Below are 16,373 nucleotides of genomic sequence, written 5' to 3'. Positions count from 1 at the left end.
TGGTAGATATTTGATTCGACTTTCTGGCATATACCTTAATAAAAGAATTAAATCAAAAAACAATTTTTTTTTCAAATGAAAGTAAGAAACAACATTAAAACTTAAAACGAACAGAAATTGTTCCGTATATGAGGATGGTTGCTCCCTCCTGGAAAACTCACCGTTTACACTAAAGTTTGACTTTTTGTTCCATTTATTTAAGTGTAACTCCTGAAACACAAGGGCAGTTTAATTAGAATCGTAAGCTTTTTAAAAGTTCTAAAAAAACATTTTTTGTATATTAGGGGAGCTGCTCCTTCATGACACTCGCTCCTTACGCTAAATTTTGACTTTTTATCACAATTCCTATAAAAAAGAGTGCACTCTTTTAATGAACGCAAGGGCCGTTGAATTTGAATGAGAAGAATTTTTAAATAGCTTTAAGAGTTTAGTGTAAAGAGCGAGGGTTGAGGAGGGGGTAACCCTTCTCATATACATAATAATTTCTGTTTTTCTTAAGCTTTAATGCTGCTCCTTATGTTCAGTTGAAAAAAAACCGTTTTTATTTAATGATAAAAAAGAGTTTAAATAAAACGAACTACGAATAAGAATATTGCAACGAAATACCATTAGTAGAAAGGATATGAGCTTAGATTTTGAACATCCTTCCTTTAATTATTTTGAATCTCTCTCATTTACAAAATTCATCATTTTCATGTGAGAAAGAATGGAGCTTCTAAATTCTTAAAGAAGTGCTTAGATGAAAAGTAGACATGAATGAAAAATTCATCAAGAAGTACCGTCAATAGAAAAATTTTTAAATTACAACTAAAAACTTTAGTAATAATTTTGCCTACTTCACGATTACAGAGAGTTGCATATTAATCTTCCTACGAGCTATTAGACATCCTTTTCATATTTAAAAGGTTTTGTGATTGGCTGATCCCATCAGCGTTGAAGGAATGCTTTTGAAAAGAATGTTTTCTATTGGAGAATAAGGGTGAATTAAAACAAAAGAAATGTAGGGGCTTTTTTACATTCCTTTTAATTATTTTCTACGATTTTTCTCTTTTAACGCTCTTATTTGACAAATAGATAAAAGGAGGTAGTTTCTTAAGCATAGTGAAGGTATCGAAAGAAAAATCAATAGCTTGGATAATAGGCTTATGACTTTCAGAAATTTCTTTTTGTTTTTCTTTGCTTTTTTCGGTAAAAAAAAAAAATTGCAGTCTTCCAAAACTACTGGGCCTTCAAGCATATTAAACTAAAAAAATATATTTTTTCAACTGAAAGTAAGGAGCAGCATTTTATATTAAAATGAACTGAAATTATTACGTATATGAGGAGAGGGGTATTACACCCCCAAACCAACTCGTTCTTTACACTAAAGTTTTTTTATACTTTTAGAAAAATCTACTTATTGTTCTAACTAAACGAATATAGTATTTCAGGAGTTGTTCTTAAAAGATTGGGACAGAATTTGAACTTAGCGTAAAGAGTGAGGTTGATTGGATGAGTAACCCCCTCACATACGTAAGAATTTCTGTTCGTTTTAAGTTTTAATGTTACTCCTTGCTTTCAGTTGAAAAAACTAGTTTTTTTTGAATTCCTGATCGTTTTTTAATTAATTCCAGAAAATCTGGCTACTTCTCCAAGGAATAATCCCTCCTGCACAAGGATTTATTCCCTAGACACTTCAATTCTGGTGAAAATTTACCCCGGACAATTACCCTTGACCCACGACAATTTTACCCACGCGTAAAATTGAGTCGGCAATGTGAACGCAACAGAAAAGAAGAATTTCGTATAGGAATTCAGGCAAATTCCCCCAGTGTAAAATTTCCCCTGAAAAATTAAACACCAGGAAACTTCCCTCCCCATGAAAATTATCCTTGTGGAAAATCCCACCAGCAGATAATTCCACCCCCTCCCCCAAAAAAATGTATGCATACTTCCCAATGACAAATACTATACGTAAACAATGAGGAAATTCTGTAACTTAAAGACCTTTCCCTAGGGGCTGTGGGAGGGTCATGATATCCCCAAGGGCATAGTTATTCGGGCTGTCAACTATGCTCAACAAAATAGCTATCTCAAAATTGTGATCACATGACATTGAGAAAAAAAGGGGCGTGGGAGGGGGCTTAGATGCCCTCCAGTTTTTTTGTCACTTAAAAAGGGTACTATAACTTTTAATTTCCGTTTGAATGAGCCCTCTCATGATATTCTAGGACTACTGGGTTGATACGATCATCCCTGTGGGAAACAACAACAACAAAAAAAACAAATAAACAAGAATCCATGATTTTTCTTCTGGAAAAAAAATACGTAATTCCATATTTTTTCAGTTAGGCGCTTGAAACCTGTACAGAAGGGTTTTCTGATACACTGAATTTGATGGTGTGATTTTCATTAAGATTCTATGACTCATTAAGATTTTTTAGGGGGTGTTCCCCTTTTTCAAAAACCTAACAAATTTTCTCAGGCTCGTAACCTTTGATGGGTATAATTAAACTTAATGAAACTTATATATTTGAAATCAGCAAAAAACTCCAATTCTTTTGATATATCTATTGGTATCAAAATTCCTTCGTTTTTTTACAATTTCGGTTATTATTGAGCCGGGTCGCTCCTTACTTACAGTTCGTTACCACGAACTGTTTGATGTTATGAGTTTTGACCTTAAGGATGCGCCGTATATTTGAGGAAGTATTTAGGTCTAGCTTATTTCTAACATTAACTATCACTTAAAATGGCATTGAAAAAAAAATGATAAGAATACACAAACTCAAATCAGAAATAATTGATTAGAGTGTATTACTTTATTAAATGTATAATTTCATTAAATGATTAATTATTTATTTAATTAAATGATTAATGTATTACCCTTGTTATTTAATCGTATTATTTAATTCTGAAGTGCATTATATAATTGAATAATTAATGAAAATACTTAATTAATTGTGTATATAAATTATTACTTGAATGGGAAGAGAAATTTGATAATATTTCATTTTACAAAAAAAATATCACCTATTTCCTTTGAAAAATAGAATATGATACGAGTAACATAATGTTTGTCTAAACTAAGATGGTTTAAGTGTTGAAGAAATTATTGCTAATCATTTAGACTTCCAAGTCAACAAAACAACTAGAAGAATCGAACCTTATTTAACATCTCTGTCACTCGCCATTCCTTGAGAGTGTTTTCCTTAAGGAAACATTCCTTAAGAAGTTACCTACTTCAATAAGTTTTTCGAAACTTCCACAAAACTAAGCCAGAAATTCTGAGAAACTAAACATGGCTGTACGAAAAATAGGTTGTACGAAAAATATGGATCACTCCCACTTTCTAGGGATATAAAAATAGAAAGGATGAGATGGCTAGGACACGTTCTGCAGATGAAGGATGACAGATTGCCAAAGATTGTCCTTGTCGGCCAACCGTCTAGGGCCAAACAAAAAGCAGGTCTTCCCCGAATGGCGTAGGAAGATGTCGTAAGGAAAGATTTGAGGGAAATAGGAACTTCTTGGGAGGGTGCAAAAAGAGAGGCTTTGAATAGATTGGATTGGAAGAGGAGCGTGCGTATCTTTTTGGCATCGGGTGGCTTGGTGCTACAGTGAGTTATTAGTAATAGTAGAGGTAGTAACAATTGTTTCGCAAATTGAACATTTCTTATTTCCATTATCAGATTTAGCGTTGAAATTTGAGCTAATTTGTATTTAGTTTATTGGGTATATTGGGAAAAAACCGCAGTGTTGGGTTAAGGGCGTATTAAGTTACCTACTTCAATAAGTTTTTCGAAACTTCCACAAAACTAAGCCAGAAAGTCTGAGAAACTAAACATGGCTCATAGGGGCAAACATATATGAGACAATATAACTCATATAATATATACCATCATAACTCATCATAACTCATCAATCATAACTCATATAATATATATGAGACATAAACAACTAATAGCTAGAAATAGTTTACCTGTTCTGCATCTACATTCTCCGGGGTAGGTACAATATCCATGCATGGGATCACATCCTCTTTTGCATCTAGGTATGTTGCAATGGTCACCAGCCCAACCGTCAATACACCTTAGCTCTCCATCCTCAGTGCATATGACATGGGAATTGGGTAGTATTTCGCCAGAATAACAATCCTAAAAATAGACACCAAATAGAAGGCATACTATAAAATTATACCAATTCCAGAAAACAGAGTTTTAAAATGTATCCTTCACAAAAAAAAATGTCCGAATGCAGATTTTTACAATGAAAGACAACACAGACACTACATTACACCTATGAAAAGTAAGGAGATTTGTTGGGACCATGTCAACAACTGTCGACATCTTTCACCCGATTTACAATTTAGAGATAGTTGATCCATCCGAAGTATTAAGACAGAGCGACTCAAAATTTTTTCGCTCCTTTTACCAGCTTAACATTTCATAAAAATATACCAATCAGGTTTTGTGCTTAGGCTCAAAATTTGATATACAAATAAAAGGCGAATAAACAATAGGAAAGGAGTCGATATTATTTTGTTTCCCTTTCTAATACATACTTAGAGGATTCGACACCTTACAAATCATTTTGGGAGCCTCAATGTCAGCTGACCGTCTCAAAGACAAAGTCAAAAGCGAAGTTCAAAGCGAATAGCACCACAGGGAACTATCAAATCTACCTAATTACTCAAATGATGTTTCCTTTGAACTGACTCTTAGCGTTTTCCTAGAAGGTATGTTAGGAGTTTAGCTACTTACGTGTTATAGTGGCCACGCCAAGGAAGTTAAGTTAGATTAATCATAATGAAATATACCGAACTGTAACGAAAATATAATAATATCAGCCTGCTCATGGGAAGCATGCCCCCAGAACGCATTATGTTTAATACCTAACCTAACGTAAACTATCCTAACCGGGTCTTTATATTAAATATTTAATTAAAGATACCTGCATAGATACCGTTAATTTCGTTAGGTTAAGCTGATTATCTCCAAATGGATACAAAAAACCGGTTTCAGTACAGATCAACAATAAAGTGTGGTCTCTATAACATGGAAGTACCGAAATTTCTAAGGAATGTCTCTTTCTTACCTTTAAATAGAAAATTCTGCTCCATTTAATCGATAAAATAAACTCACACTTTCTAATGATGTCAGCTTAATTAGATCTGAATTTCTCTATCTCCGGCAAAAGCAGGAGAAGTTTTACGTTTTTCTGTGATTTCGGCAAAATTCGATGTCAGTTTTTATTTTCCAGATCACAAGTTTTTTGTTTACTCAGATCTCATCCAAACTCTAAAAGCAATGGCAAGACCCTGTAATCGGTTCCAAATAGTTTAGCCACACAAACAAACTGATGAGATAGGGTTATCCTTTAAGGTATCGAACCTCTTAAGTAATGGTATGACTTGCTTAAACGTTTGTCGAATGACGTCACGAAAGTAAACCAATGCAATTAAAGCACATTTTTGAAACGGAAGTATATAACAGTAATTTCTGTCTTTCTCTTTTGGAATTTTTCGGTACTCTCCAAATACTGTGAAGCCTAGTATTTCTAAGCTTTGTTTTCTTATAGCCTATATAAACAGATTAATTCTTGTAAAATTAACTCTTGTAAAATAAACTGTAACTCTTAAGTAAGTTAAACAAAATGAGTAATTTTTTCAAAGGAAAAAAAAGAACGACAATATTTATTTGAAGGCTCAATGAGAGCTGAGATGTTTTGGCATTAAAATGCTATCTTTGAGGCATCTCCCTCCCTCCATAGCTACAAAACAATCAGAGAGCCCGATTGTAGAGGTATAAGTACCTTTTTAACTTTTGTAATTTGTTCATTGCTTACAAATAGTATCTGTTATTGGGAAACATACGGATATTTTTCGCAAGGGGTTTTTCTGCAGGGGAGAGAGATTATCCGGGGTATTTATCATAGGGTAGAAAAAATTTCGGGAAGAATTACCCAGAAGTCTTCTACAGAATTCTTTTTATTTGTCCTTTTTCCTCTTTGGATGCAAAATTTTACATATGAGAGAATTTTACGGTGACATTGCCCAGGGGAAATTTTCAGCTGGGATCAAATTTTCTGGCAAGATATTTCCATAGAAATATGTGGTTAATGCCCACAAAGATGCTGCAAGGTGGCACCTCTTATTGCTCAAAAGCGTTAATTTTAATGCATCAAATATAACCTGAATCAACTTGGTCACCCATCTTTGCCACAGCACCAATAATACCTCCACCTCATGGTTGCAGAAACATTGAAGGGCGCTCACTAGATCAGAAATTAAGAATTCTAGTTTTTTTATAAGCTAATAAATCAAAAAACTACTGGGATTTCTAAGGGATCGATGGGTCCACGCACGGGTAGATAAAACTGAGAATGACAAATACCCTAAATATTCCCCACATTATGGTACTTCATAAATATGTTGAGGTTAGAATTGCAGGTTAGCAGTTTAGTTACTATTTTTCTTGATTTGTATGTCATGCTACTTTCCCAGTCGATTGCTGAATGTTAGAATCCCTATGGAATTCAGTTAAACTTAACACTAGAGTCAAACCATTTGTTCAGTGCAAGTGTTGACAACAGTAACTAAACGGTTAAAGATAAGCAAAGCCAAACAAAGCCAAACTTGTATCTTAAAGCAGCTAAAACTTGTAAAGTATTTGAGCCAAAACATTTTATTACTGATTTGGGTTGTTTCAGCTATTTTTTATTAAGAACGGCAATTTTCAATAAAAGATTGCCCGAAAAAGTACTACTGTTCAAACATTGATTTTAAAGGAGAGGAGGGGGGTGGGTGACTGGAAAATAAATCAAAGGTTTCTTAGTTTTTTTCCTTTTTTGTTTTTACATTAGTTAAGCAGTATTTACCTGTGCAAAAAAAGGCAGGCGTACCCCCAAGGGGAGAGGAGGCTAAAGGGGCGGCACCTCCCCTTCAAGAAAAATTATATTTTGGTTTTGGATCCGCCAATAATAGACACATCGCATACTGAATACTGGTTTTCAGGAGTAGGGATTTAAATAGTTGCATCGCTGCATTCCTACTCCTAAGAAATGCACAAGGAAATACTTACAAAGGTTACAAATGCAATTATTTGGTCTCAACTCTCACGTTGACCTCTGAAACATCATTGACGGATTATTTTGGCAAAAATGAGATTGATACCAGCGGCGCAAAGGTAAGTTTATATATTATATTTATTTGCAGTTTACACGAACTTCTTAGCTCGTCTTGTTTTGAGCGGGAAGGCATAGGTCATTCACTACTATTCACTCTGAGCCTATATTGGCAGACTGAAACTATTTTTTACCTTTGTTTTGAAAATCAACTGTTTTAAATTCTATGCTGTGTACGATAAACTAGTTTAATGTTTATATTGATGCCACGGATGTAGTAGCATTTACCGGCACGTCTTGCCGTGCCCAAATAAGATGGGTTTTTAGTGAAAAACTAGTAAGAATAATTCAACTATAAATAAAATAAAAATGTAAATCAAAATGGCAATAATTTTATTTGTTTATCCATGGAGGATATTAATTACAATACCTAAAAACTAAAATGACAATGAAACATAACATCAAAATGAAAACGTAAAATAGTTAACACTGTGACAATCATAAAGTAATATGTTGGTGGATATGGTTCTTAATATTAATGTGTTCAAATTATTTTGGGTTAATCTTGAAAATACAGAAAAACAACATAACACATTCATACATTTAGATAAAATAGTTCATACAGTGGTCTCAGTTTATTACAGTCTGTGGATTAGTAAATAATTTATTAAAATTTACAGGGGCTAACTTGGAAGAATTGTGAAACTGTTAACTGTACAGTATTGAGCAATGAGAGTGAACAGTAAAAAATTTAAATTTATAGTTATGTTGAATTCATTATTATTTGTAACACGCTTACTTTGTTTTGTTTGAAATCCAGTTAAATTAAGTTAAATCCAGTTAAGTTTTCTGTTTTTCATATAAACGGTGGTTGATTGATTTTTTTTTAGACTGGAGAGCCTAATCAGAAGAAATTGGCTAGTCCTGCTTTTGACTAACCTAGTACCTGAAACTCCAACTATACACTGGACAATGTCAACATGGAATGCAGCAGTAAAATGGACATGCCTTTGTACAAAAATAAGTGGCTATCAGACACAGGGAAGTTACATGTTTTGGAAAGCTTATGGGCTCCATCTTCCAACTACAAGTTTGAAAATAACATAACACATTGATACATTTAAATAAAATAGTTCATACGGTGGCCTCAGTTTATTATTAGTAAATAATTAATTAAAATACAAAGGGGCTAACTTGGAAGAGCTGTGTAGCTATTTGAACCGTACAGTGATTAAGCAATGACAGTGAACAGTAAAAAAATTTAAGTTAATAGTTATGTTGAATTCATTATTATTTGAAATACGTTAACTTTATTTGTGTTGCGAGAGCAACAATTTGGTTTTGTCCCGGTTTTTTTTCTATGCCGCCGATCTCAGCTTATTCCTGGAAACTGGTAAGGGTCTAACCTGTGCGATTTTTATGGAAAGTGTGGACCTCAGGCCGGATTGATGAATATAACATTACATTTTGGAAAGCTCCACAGAACTCTTGCCTGGGGCCAAAAAGGATGGTTTTTGCTTGTCCACGAGCCAGAGCCTATGGTGTGCGAAGTGAAGTGGAGTTATATAGCCTATGTCAGAGAGGAGTATCTGAAGTTGTGCAGCCAAGCTTTCGTTTCATCAAACCATGTTTCTGCTTTCGAGTGGAAAGCTCCGTTCTAGCAGGCAACGAGGCAGGCACCACTTTCAAATTGAAGATGGACTAAAATCTATAAGTGTTAAATATATGCGGCAGTTACCCGGCCCCGCAGCCAATATATCTTCTTTGAGTGATAAATAGAAAAACTTACAGAAGCAAAAATGTGGCATTTTCCCACGGGTCCGAAAGTGCTGCCATCTATTGTTTCTACCCATTTCTGTTCGTGATTTCAGCTGAGTTTATCATTCGGTTATTCATACTTGGGATAGCAGTAGAGAAATGGTATCAGATGTGCCTAATAAACTTTAAGTTCTCTCATTGCTAAAGAAATTGGAGCTTATCCTTTGCTCCTTTCTAAGTGGTGACGTTAGAAAGTTGGCCTGAGGCAAAAAATCAACTTTTGAACTAAGACAGATAGTATTTTTTTTTTCGACGGTAATCCATAGCTCTTGATGAGCTGATCAAAGTATATGACATTCATTTTTTGGTACAAAATTCCTTCATGAGGTATACCAGTTTGAGAGTTTCAAGGGGTTAACAACTTCTGTAGTGAGGTACATACTGAAACGAAACGTGGCATTTTCCCACGGGTCCGAAAGTGCTGCCATCTATTGTTTCTACCCATTTCTGTTCGTGATTTCAGCTGAGTTTATCATTCGGTTATTCATACTTGGGATAGCAGTAGAGAAATGGTATCAGATGTGCCTAATAAACTTTAAGTTCTCTCATTGCTAAAGAAATTGGAGCTTATCCTTTGCTCCTTTCTAAGTCGTGACGTTAGAAAGTTGGCCGACGGCAAAAAAAAAATCAACTTTTGAACTATGACAGATAGAATTATTTTTTTCGACGGCAATCGATAGCTCTTGATGAGCTGATCAAAGCATACGACTTTTTGGTACAAAAATTTCTTCATGAGGCATACCAGTTTGAAAGTTTCAAGGGGTTGACAACTTCAGTAGTAAGGTACATACTGAAACGAAATCTAGGCCGATACAAATTGTGAGATATATAGAGGACTTGTAAGCAACAGTCTGCTGTTAGGTAATAATCACCTGCGGCAATGAGGGGTTAGCAACTTTTGCTAGTTGGTGTATCTATTATTTGTTTCCGGTGTATTTGATGGTAAAACCAATTTGGTTCCAGTGGTAAGACATGTAGGGGACTTGTAAGTAATAATCTGCTATTAGGCTACAGTCATCTTTAGAGATGAGGGGTTTGCAACTATGCTACTTGGTGTACCCATTTATTTGTTTCCGGTGAACTTGATGCCTATCACGGGAGAGGGACTTATAAGTAAGAATCGGTTCACTTTGGGTGAGAAACGGCTGTTAGTTCATAAGCATCTTCGGCAATGAGGGGTTTGCCGCTTTTGCTAGTTGGTGTACCCATTATTTGTTTCCAGTGTATTTGATGGTTAAACCAGTTTGGTTCCAGTGGTAAGAAATGTAGAAAACTTGTAAGTAATAGTCGGCTGTTGGGCTACTATCATCTTCAGCGATGAGGGATTTGCAACTTTTGCTAGTTGGTGTACCCATTTATTTGTTTCCGGTGAACTTGATGTCTATCACGGGAGAGGGACTTGTAAGTAAGAATCTGTTCACTTTCGGCTAGAAATTTGTGCAAATTGGTGCACATTGAATTCGATCTCTTTAAATCTGACAGAATTAAGTGTTTACGCAACGGGTACAAACGATAACGTAAAACAATGAGGTAGTTTCGTAATAATTAGTGTCACTTACGTTATTTTAGTTCTGAAAAGTTACGGATAGCTTTATTATACCAACTAGATTATATAAGTTATTGTTCCGAGTTTTCATCCGTCACGATGTCTACGATTGAAAAGGATAAAGGTCAAATGCCTGCAAAGTCAATTTAGTCCCTTCTTTCGATATTATTTTGTAGTTTGCTGTTTTTTCAACGCTGAGGAATAGCCTTTGGTCATGTGATAACTGATTGCGTTCTCGTTTGAACATACCGTTTTAAAAACTTCGACAGGCTGACAACTTTATCATTTAACCGATAGTGAAGAAACAAGCACAAACGAGAATGTAAAACAATGAGATAGTTTCGTAAAAATTAATAGGATCTCATCTATGGTATTTTAATCCTGAAAAGTTAGGGATAGCTTCATAGTACCAACTAGATTATATAAGATATTGTTCCGAGTTTTCATCCGTCACGATGTCCACGATTGAAAAGGATAAAGTTTAACTGGCTGCAAAGTCAATTTAGTCCCTTATTTCGATACTATTATGTTGTTGTTTTTTCAACGCTGAGGAATAGCCTTTGATAATGTGATTACTGATCGATAGCGAAGAAACAAAACCAAAGTGTTGCTCTCGCAGCACTTTAGTCGGCGAAGCCGGACAAAGGTTGCTGAAACGCTTCACGTTGCCGAGGCAACGTAGGTCTAGTTTTGTTTGTAATCCAGTTAAAATGAAAGAAAAAATTAATTTGTGTCTTTCTGTTTCTCATATTAATGGCAGTTAATAGTTTTTTTTTTAGATTGGAGAGCCTAATCGGAAGAAATTGGCTAGTTCTGCTTTTGATGAGCCTGGTGCCTTAACCTCCAACCCTACACTGAACATGTCAACATAGAATGCAGCAGTAATGATGGCATATCAGCGATCAGCGGAAACGTCAAAGGTGTTCAGGCTGTTGTTCAGAAACGTTGCCCGAGGGCAGTATATGTACACTGCGTGTCACACAGCCTTAACTTAGCCATTACAAATGCTGCAGACGCCAGATATATTCAGAAATCGTTTTGGCAGTACTGAAAAACTATGGTCCTTTTTTTAACACAAAAAGAGACAAAATGTTCCCCAGAGAAAAATTGAAACCCTAGCACCAAAAACTAAGAAACAAAAACTCATACAGCTATGCCCATCCAGATGGGTTCAAAGGCATGATGCTGTCCTCGTCATGATGGAACTGTACAACCTTATCATTGCTTTCTTAGAAGAAATCAAATGTCAGGATAATAAGAACATATCTTCAGGGGCCGATGTCTTTTGACAGCTATATGTCAGTCACAGTATATTTCAGCTCTAGTATCAGCTGAAAAGCTACTCAGCTAGACTTCGATATTATATCAAAAGCTACAGTCAAGTGATGCAGATCTTTGGGCTGCTTTGAACTATGCTGACTATGTACTTCAGAGTCTGAAGTCACTAAAAGAAAAAATTGATGAGGAGTTTTCAGTGTTGTTTCAAGAGGCACAAAAAATGGCCAAATTGAATGAATCTACAATTAGTATCCCAAGCATTGTTGGGAGGGAGACATGCAGAACCAATGTCTCAGCCGAAAGCACAGAACAATTTTAAAGAATTAGCGTATTCATCCCCTAGATTGAAAATTTTGTTTCCTGACATCGAAGAACGTCTCTTAAGGCACAAGAAAATTTTGAAAGGGTTTCACGGCTTGCTTCATACTTATCCAGAGAACTGTGAAGAAAGTAAAGAGATGAAAGAGGTGTTTTTGAAGTTGATTGAAGTTTACAAAGAAGATTTGGAGAACAACAACTTGAACGTGTTGGTGGCAGAATTAGAAGTTTGACAAGCTTTTCTCCGACGAAACAAGGCACACCACGTCAACGCAATTGATATTCTAAATATTTTTGATAAAGCAATCTTTCCAACCATCCATATCCTACTTAAGATTTTCATTGCTATACCTGTATCGACCAGCACAACAGAGAGCTCTTTTCCAGCATTTGGAGAATCTAGACATGCCTAAGAAACACAATGTCTGAGAGTAGGCTAAATGGCTTAGCCAATCTGAATATGCACAGGGAAATTTCAGTGTATACAGACAGTGTATTATCCATATTGACGAAGACCCAAAGAAGACTCAATTTTGTTTTTATAAGACAACTGATATAAAAAGATTTTGTCCTAAAATCTTATTTAATATGCTGGGTTTTTTCATTTATTCCTATACTCCCTACTCAAAACTTGCATTCAAAGAGTTAAAGTAAAGTTAAAGTAATGCCTTAAAATACCAGTTTTTCTAAGGAATTTTCCGTTGGTTGGCCCAGGGACAAACAGTAACCCCATAATTATTTTCTGAGTGCACCACTGAAATAAGGTGTTATAAACATCCAGGGTACAGAAGAAAAAAATTATAACAAAAGGCTTATTTTTCAACTATTTCTTTTTTTGATTAAGAATGGACTTCATGCTGTAATTTGTGAAAAAAAATGGAAATTTTAAATATTTTTAGCATCACGTAAAATGTGAGAAAATGAATTTAAGTAATCGATAAACTATCTTAATCCGACATCATATTTGGGGATTACTCGTTAACCTTAGTTAGCATTTATCAAACAACATATCAAGATTTTTGGACTGGAGTCGAAAAAAACCGTATAAAGGTGGCATTGAGAGTTAACCTTCTGTCATTCTTGCGTATCCACGGAATTTTATCCATAACAAGTACTAATTCTACTGTTCGATTTCACTGTGGTTTTTATTTTAATTTTTTGTTTTTCTTTAATTTTTGTTTTTTATGTTGTTTTTTTTTAGTTTCTTGTCTTATTTTTTTGGAGACTATGTGCTACATTTATTTATCCATTCTACCTTATTTTGGTGGATATATATGGAAAGTTCAAACCCAATAAAATAAAACGGTTCCTCAGCCCCGAACGACTGTTGCTTTACCAATAATATAAGACAAGATTTATATATAGACGATGAAGCGACAAAATTTCACACTATAGATCAAGAACACACTGGTACGGAACAGTTCCACCATACAAGGCAGAGTACCCGCAACGCTCAGTACAGTGCCACCAAGCTTGGCGCACTTTTGCCACGGCCGGCACGAGCTAGCTGGTGTGCGTGATTGCTGAAAGCCGGCAATCCCTCAATTTAGAACGAGTCTTATGGGACTTACATTTGTTTCTGTGCTGTCAGATTCGGTTTTCTTGCTTCCAGATTTGTCTCGAAGGTTTGCTAGCTTCATTGCTAACGCTAGCAGACTTGAAGGGCCAGCACCGTTTCCAAGTCCGTTCTTAAAACCAATAGCACCAACTGACGTAACCATAGCGTCCACTAGTTTCAAGAGATGCACAACTCAGCTCAAAATCTTCAAGCTACGAAGTTGAATATAAAAACAAAATATTAAAAAATGGCTTTACTAACTCATAATAATAACAAATGACTACAAAACGTGCCTGAATATTGAAGGAATGGCTGGAATTAGCCTCTGACAAGGGTTGTCTGAATATCCCCACTCTATATTCTATAGTTGACCTCACTTTTTTTTACCCCTAAATAAGTTTATTGGAAGAATTTGAAACACAGAACCTGATTTTGTATCGAATTTAAGTCTTTTAAAGGCTAGGAGTTATTAGGACTACTCTTGTTCCTGTGAGGGGGCCTTAATCTCTGCGCGGATAAGCACAGAAACATAAACTTTTACATTACGCTCATATTTCTACAATTAAAGAGAAGTGATCACCCTAAGTACCCATTTTGTAAGTTTGGTCCAAATATGTTGTTGCAAATGAATGGAGATTAGGGGATAAACCTCCCTTTAAGACTAACCTGGAGAATCATCCAGTAAAATTCAGAAATCATGGGTCTAAAAAGATGATTTTTGTGGATTCTGGTGTCCCTCTTCGAAAAAAATTCTGCTGATCTGACTTCTAATAGCCGGTTTGACCTTGCCGTATAACCTTGACTATTGTATTAGTTCATAACAACCGTTAATTTGTATGCTCACCATGTATATGCACGAATGCACCACCGCATGGCAACATGATCTTTAAGATTGTAGGGCTATGCATATAGTTTCTGGACAGTTCCAAGTCAATTAACCACCACAGAAATTTTGTAGAGCAGCATTTTCTTTGCATTTATCCCTTCCCTGGAAACTTGACCAACTACATTTATCTCAACCTTTGTAACTGATGTTACAGCTTCTTTGATTGACAACATACTCTCTGTACATGTTAGCCCAAAACTCAATTATATTAGCCCTATTTCTATTCATTTCCCTATTCATTCTCGTTTTAATATTCCATTTAAACTCAACTAATATTTAACTATCTGATTTATACTCTATAAAATTTGACAAGAAAGTGTTATTTCTCCATTGTGGTTTAAAGTTTAAAGACTATTTCCTCCCTGTATAGAAAGGCTATGTCTCCTTATTGTTTAAATATACTTTCTGACAATGGTTATTATGATTTTAAATAGGCAATATACTTGCTTCTGCAAGCAATAGAGTTTATTCTTATTATATTTTCCAAAATGGTATAGAAACTGCAAGATTATTTCTCGTTTCTGACTTGCCGATCGGCTAATCCTGCTTAGGGACATCGCTAAAGATCTGAGGGCTAATACTCTGAAAAAGATGTGTCCAAGTGAGCGTCTCAGTTATTTTTCGACGATTTGTAATTCAGTGGATATAGTTGTGTTGTTTATGTTCTGCTTTCGTTCGTATTTCCTTGCGGGTTCTATTATTTTCTGTTCTTTACTCCGCATTTAATTTTGTATTATTGCGGATTATAAATAAACTTACGTACTTACAAAACTTGATTGGCTTCAGTATCTTATTGGCATAATTGGCCTCATTGGCTTCATCTCCAATCTTTTAGATCACTTAAAAAGGGCCCTAGATCTTTGGCCACCGGTTAAAGTCTATATTCCCAAGCTGGCATCAGAATAAAAATTAAATAAAAAAATAAGTTTTACAATTGAAAGTGAGGAGGAACAATAAAACTCAAGGGGCTCCTTATATGAAGGGTTGCCCCTCTCTTGAATACCTTGCTCTTTATGATACAGTTTCTAGCATTTTAAAGAAGCCCCCTTTTCTAATGAAAAGGCTTTTGTGTTTCTGGAGCTGTTCTTAAAAAATTGGAACAAACAGTCAAACTTTAACGTAAAGAGCAAGGTAATTGGTTGAGGGGTAAACCCTTACTATACAGAATAATTTTTGTTTATTTTTATTTTTAATGATGCTCCTTACTTTCAGTTGTAATTTTTTTTTTTTTAATTTAATTTCTGAAGTAACGTCAATAAATCTGGCTCGCCATCCTTGACAAATTCCCTCTACTCACGGGAAAACTGTGGAAATTTCCAACCTGTAAAATACAGCCCCCCATAAATTCCCTCTGAGGTTGTGGAGGATTCGGTCTGAAAAATCTCCTTAGCATACTTTCTAATCGTAATGCTTTCATTTCTAATCGTTTTCCCAATCATCCTGGAAACCCCAATTCGGTGGAAATTTATCCTGGATTTCCAAACACGCAGAAAATAGCCTCAGGACAATACCCCCATAACAGTCTCCACATATAAAGAAAATGAGAAAATGAGACAAATAAAAAGAATTTCGTATAGGAATTCTGTCAAACCCCCCCACTATAAAAATTTACCCTGGATAGTTATACCCTGGGAATTTACCTCCCCAAGGAAATTCTCTTCATGGTAGTCCACCTCAAGCACAAAAAAAACTCTCAAAAATTGTCTGTATATTTCACTGTAATAAGTACTGCACGTAAACAATTAGCTAATTTTAGAAATTACAGGTGGTCATTTTACCTCTAAAATCATAGTTGTTGGATCTTTCAACTATATTGAACAGAATGCCTATCTCAAAATTCTGATCAAACAACGTTGGGAAAATGG

The 16,373-nt window shown here is 35.2% G+C and overlaps 1 protein-coding gene across 2 annotated transcripts in view; it reads right to left on the bottom strand.

Moving 5' to 3' along the window:
* LOC136029446 (delta-like protein 4) overlaps positions 1-16,373 on the bottom strand; it is a 65,777-nt gene that overhangs the window by 37,472 nt on the left and 11,932 nt on the right. For both annotated transcript variants that reach the window (XM_065707857.1, XM_065707858.1), the window contains exons 2-3: positions 13,636-13,834; positions 3,962-4,136 (exon numbers count right to left, since the gene is read on the bottom strand). In XM_065707857.1, the coding sequence (XP_065563929.1) occupies positions 3,962-4,136; positions 13,636-13,785 (325 nt within the window). In that variant the 5' untranslated portion in view covers positions 13,786-13,834. The remainder of the gene's footprint in view (positions 1-3,961; positions 4,137-13,635; positions 13,835-16,373) is intronic.

The sequence above is a fragment of the Artemia franciscana genome, chromosome 7 (assembly GCF_032884065.1).
Source record: "Artemia franciscana chromosome 7, ASM3288406v1, whole genome shotgun sequence".
NCBI lineage: Eukaryota > Metazoa > Arthropoda > Branchiopoda > Anostraca > Artemiidae > Artemia > Artemia franciscana.
Note: the sequence above shows the minus strand (reverse complement) of the source record. Positions and strands in the feature narration are given on the sequence as shown.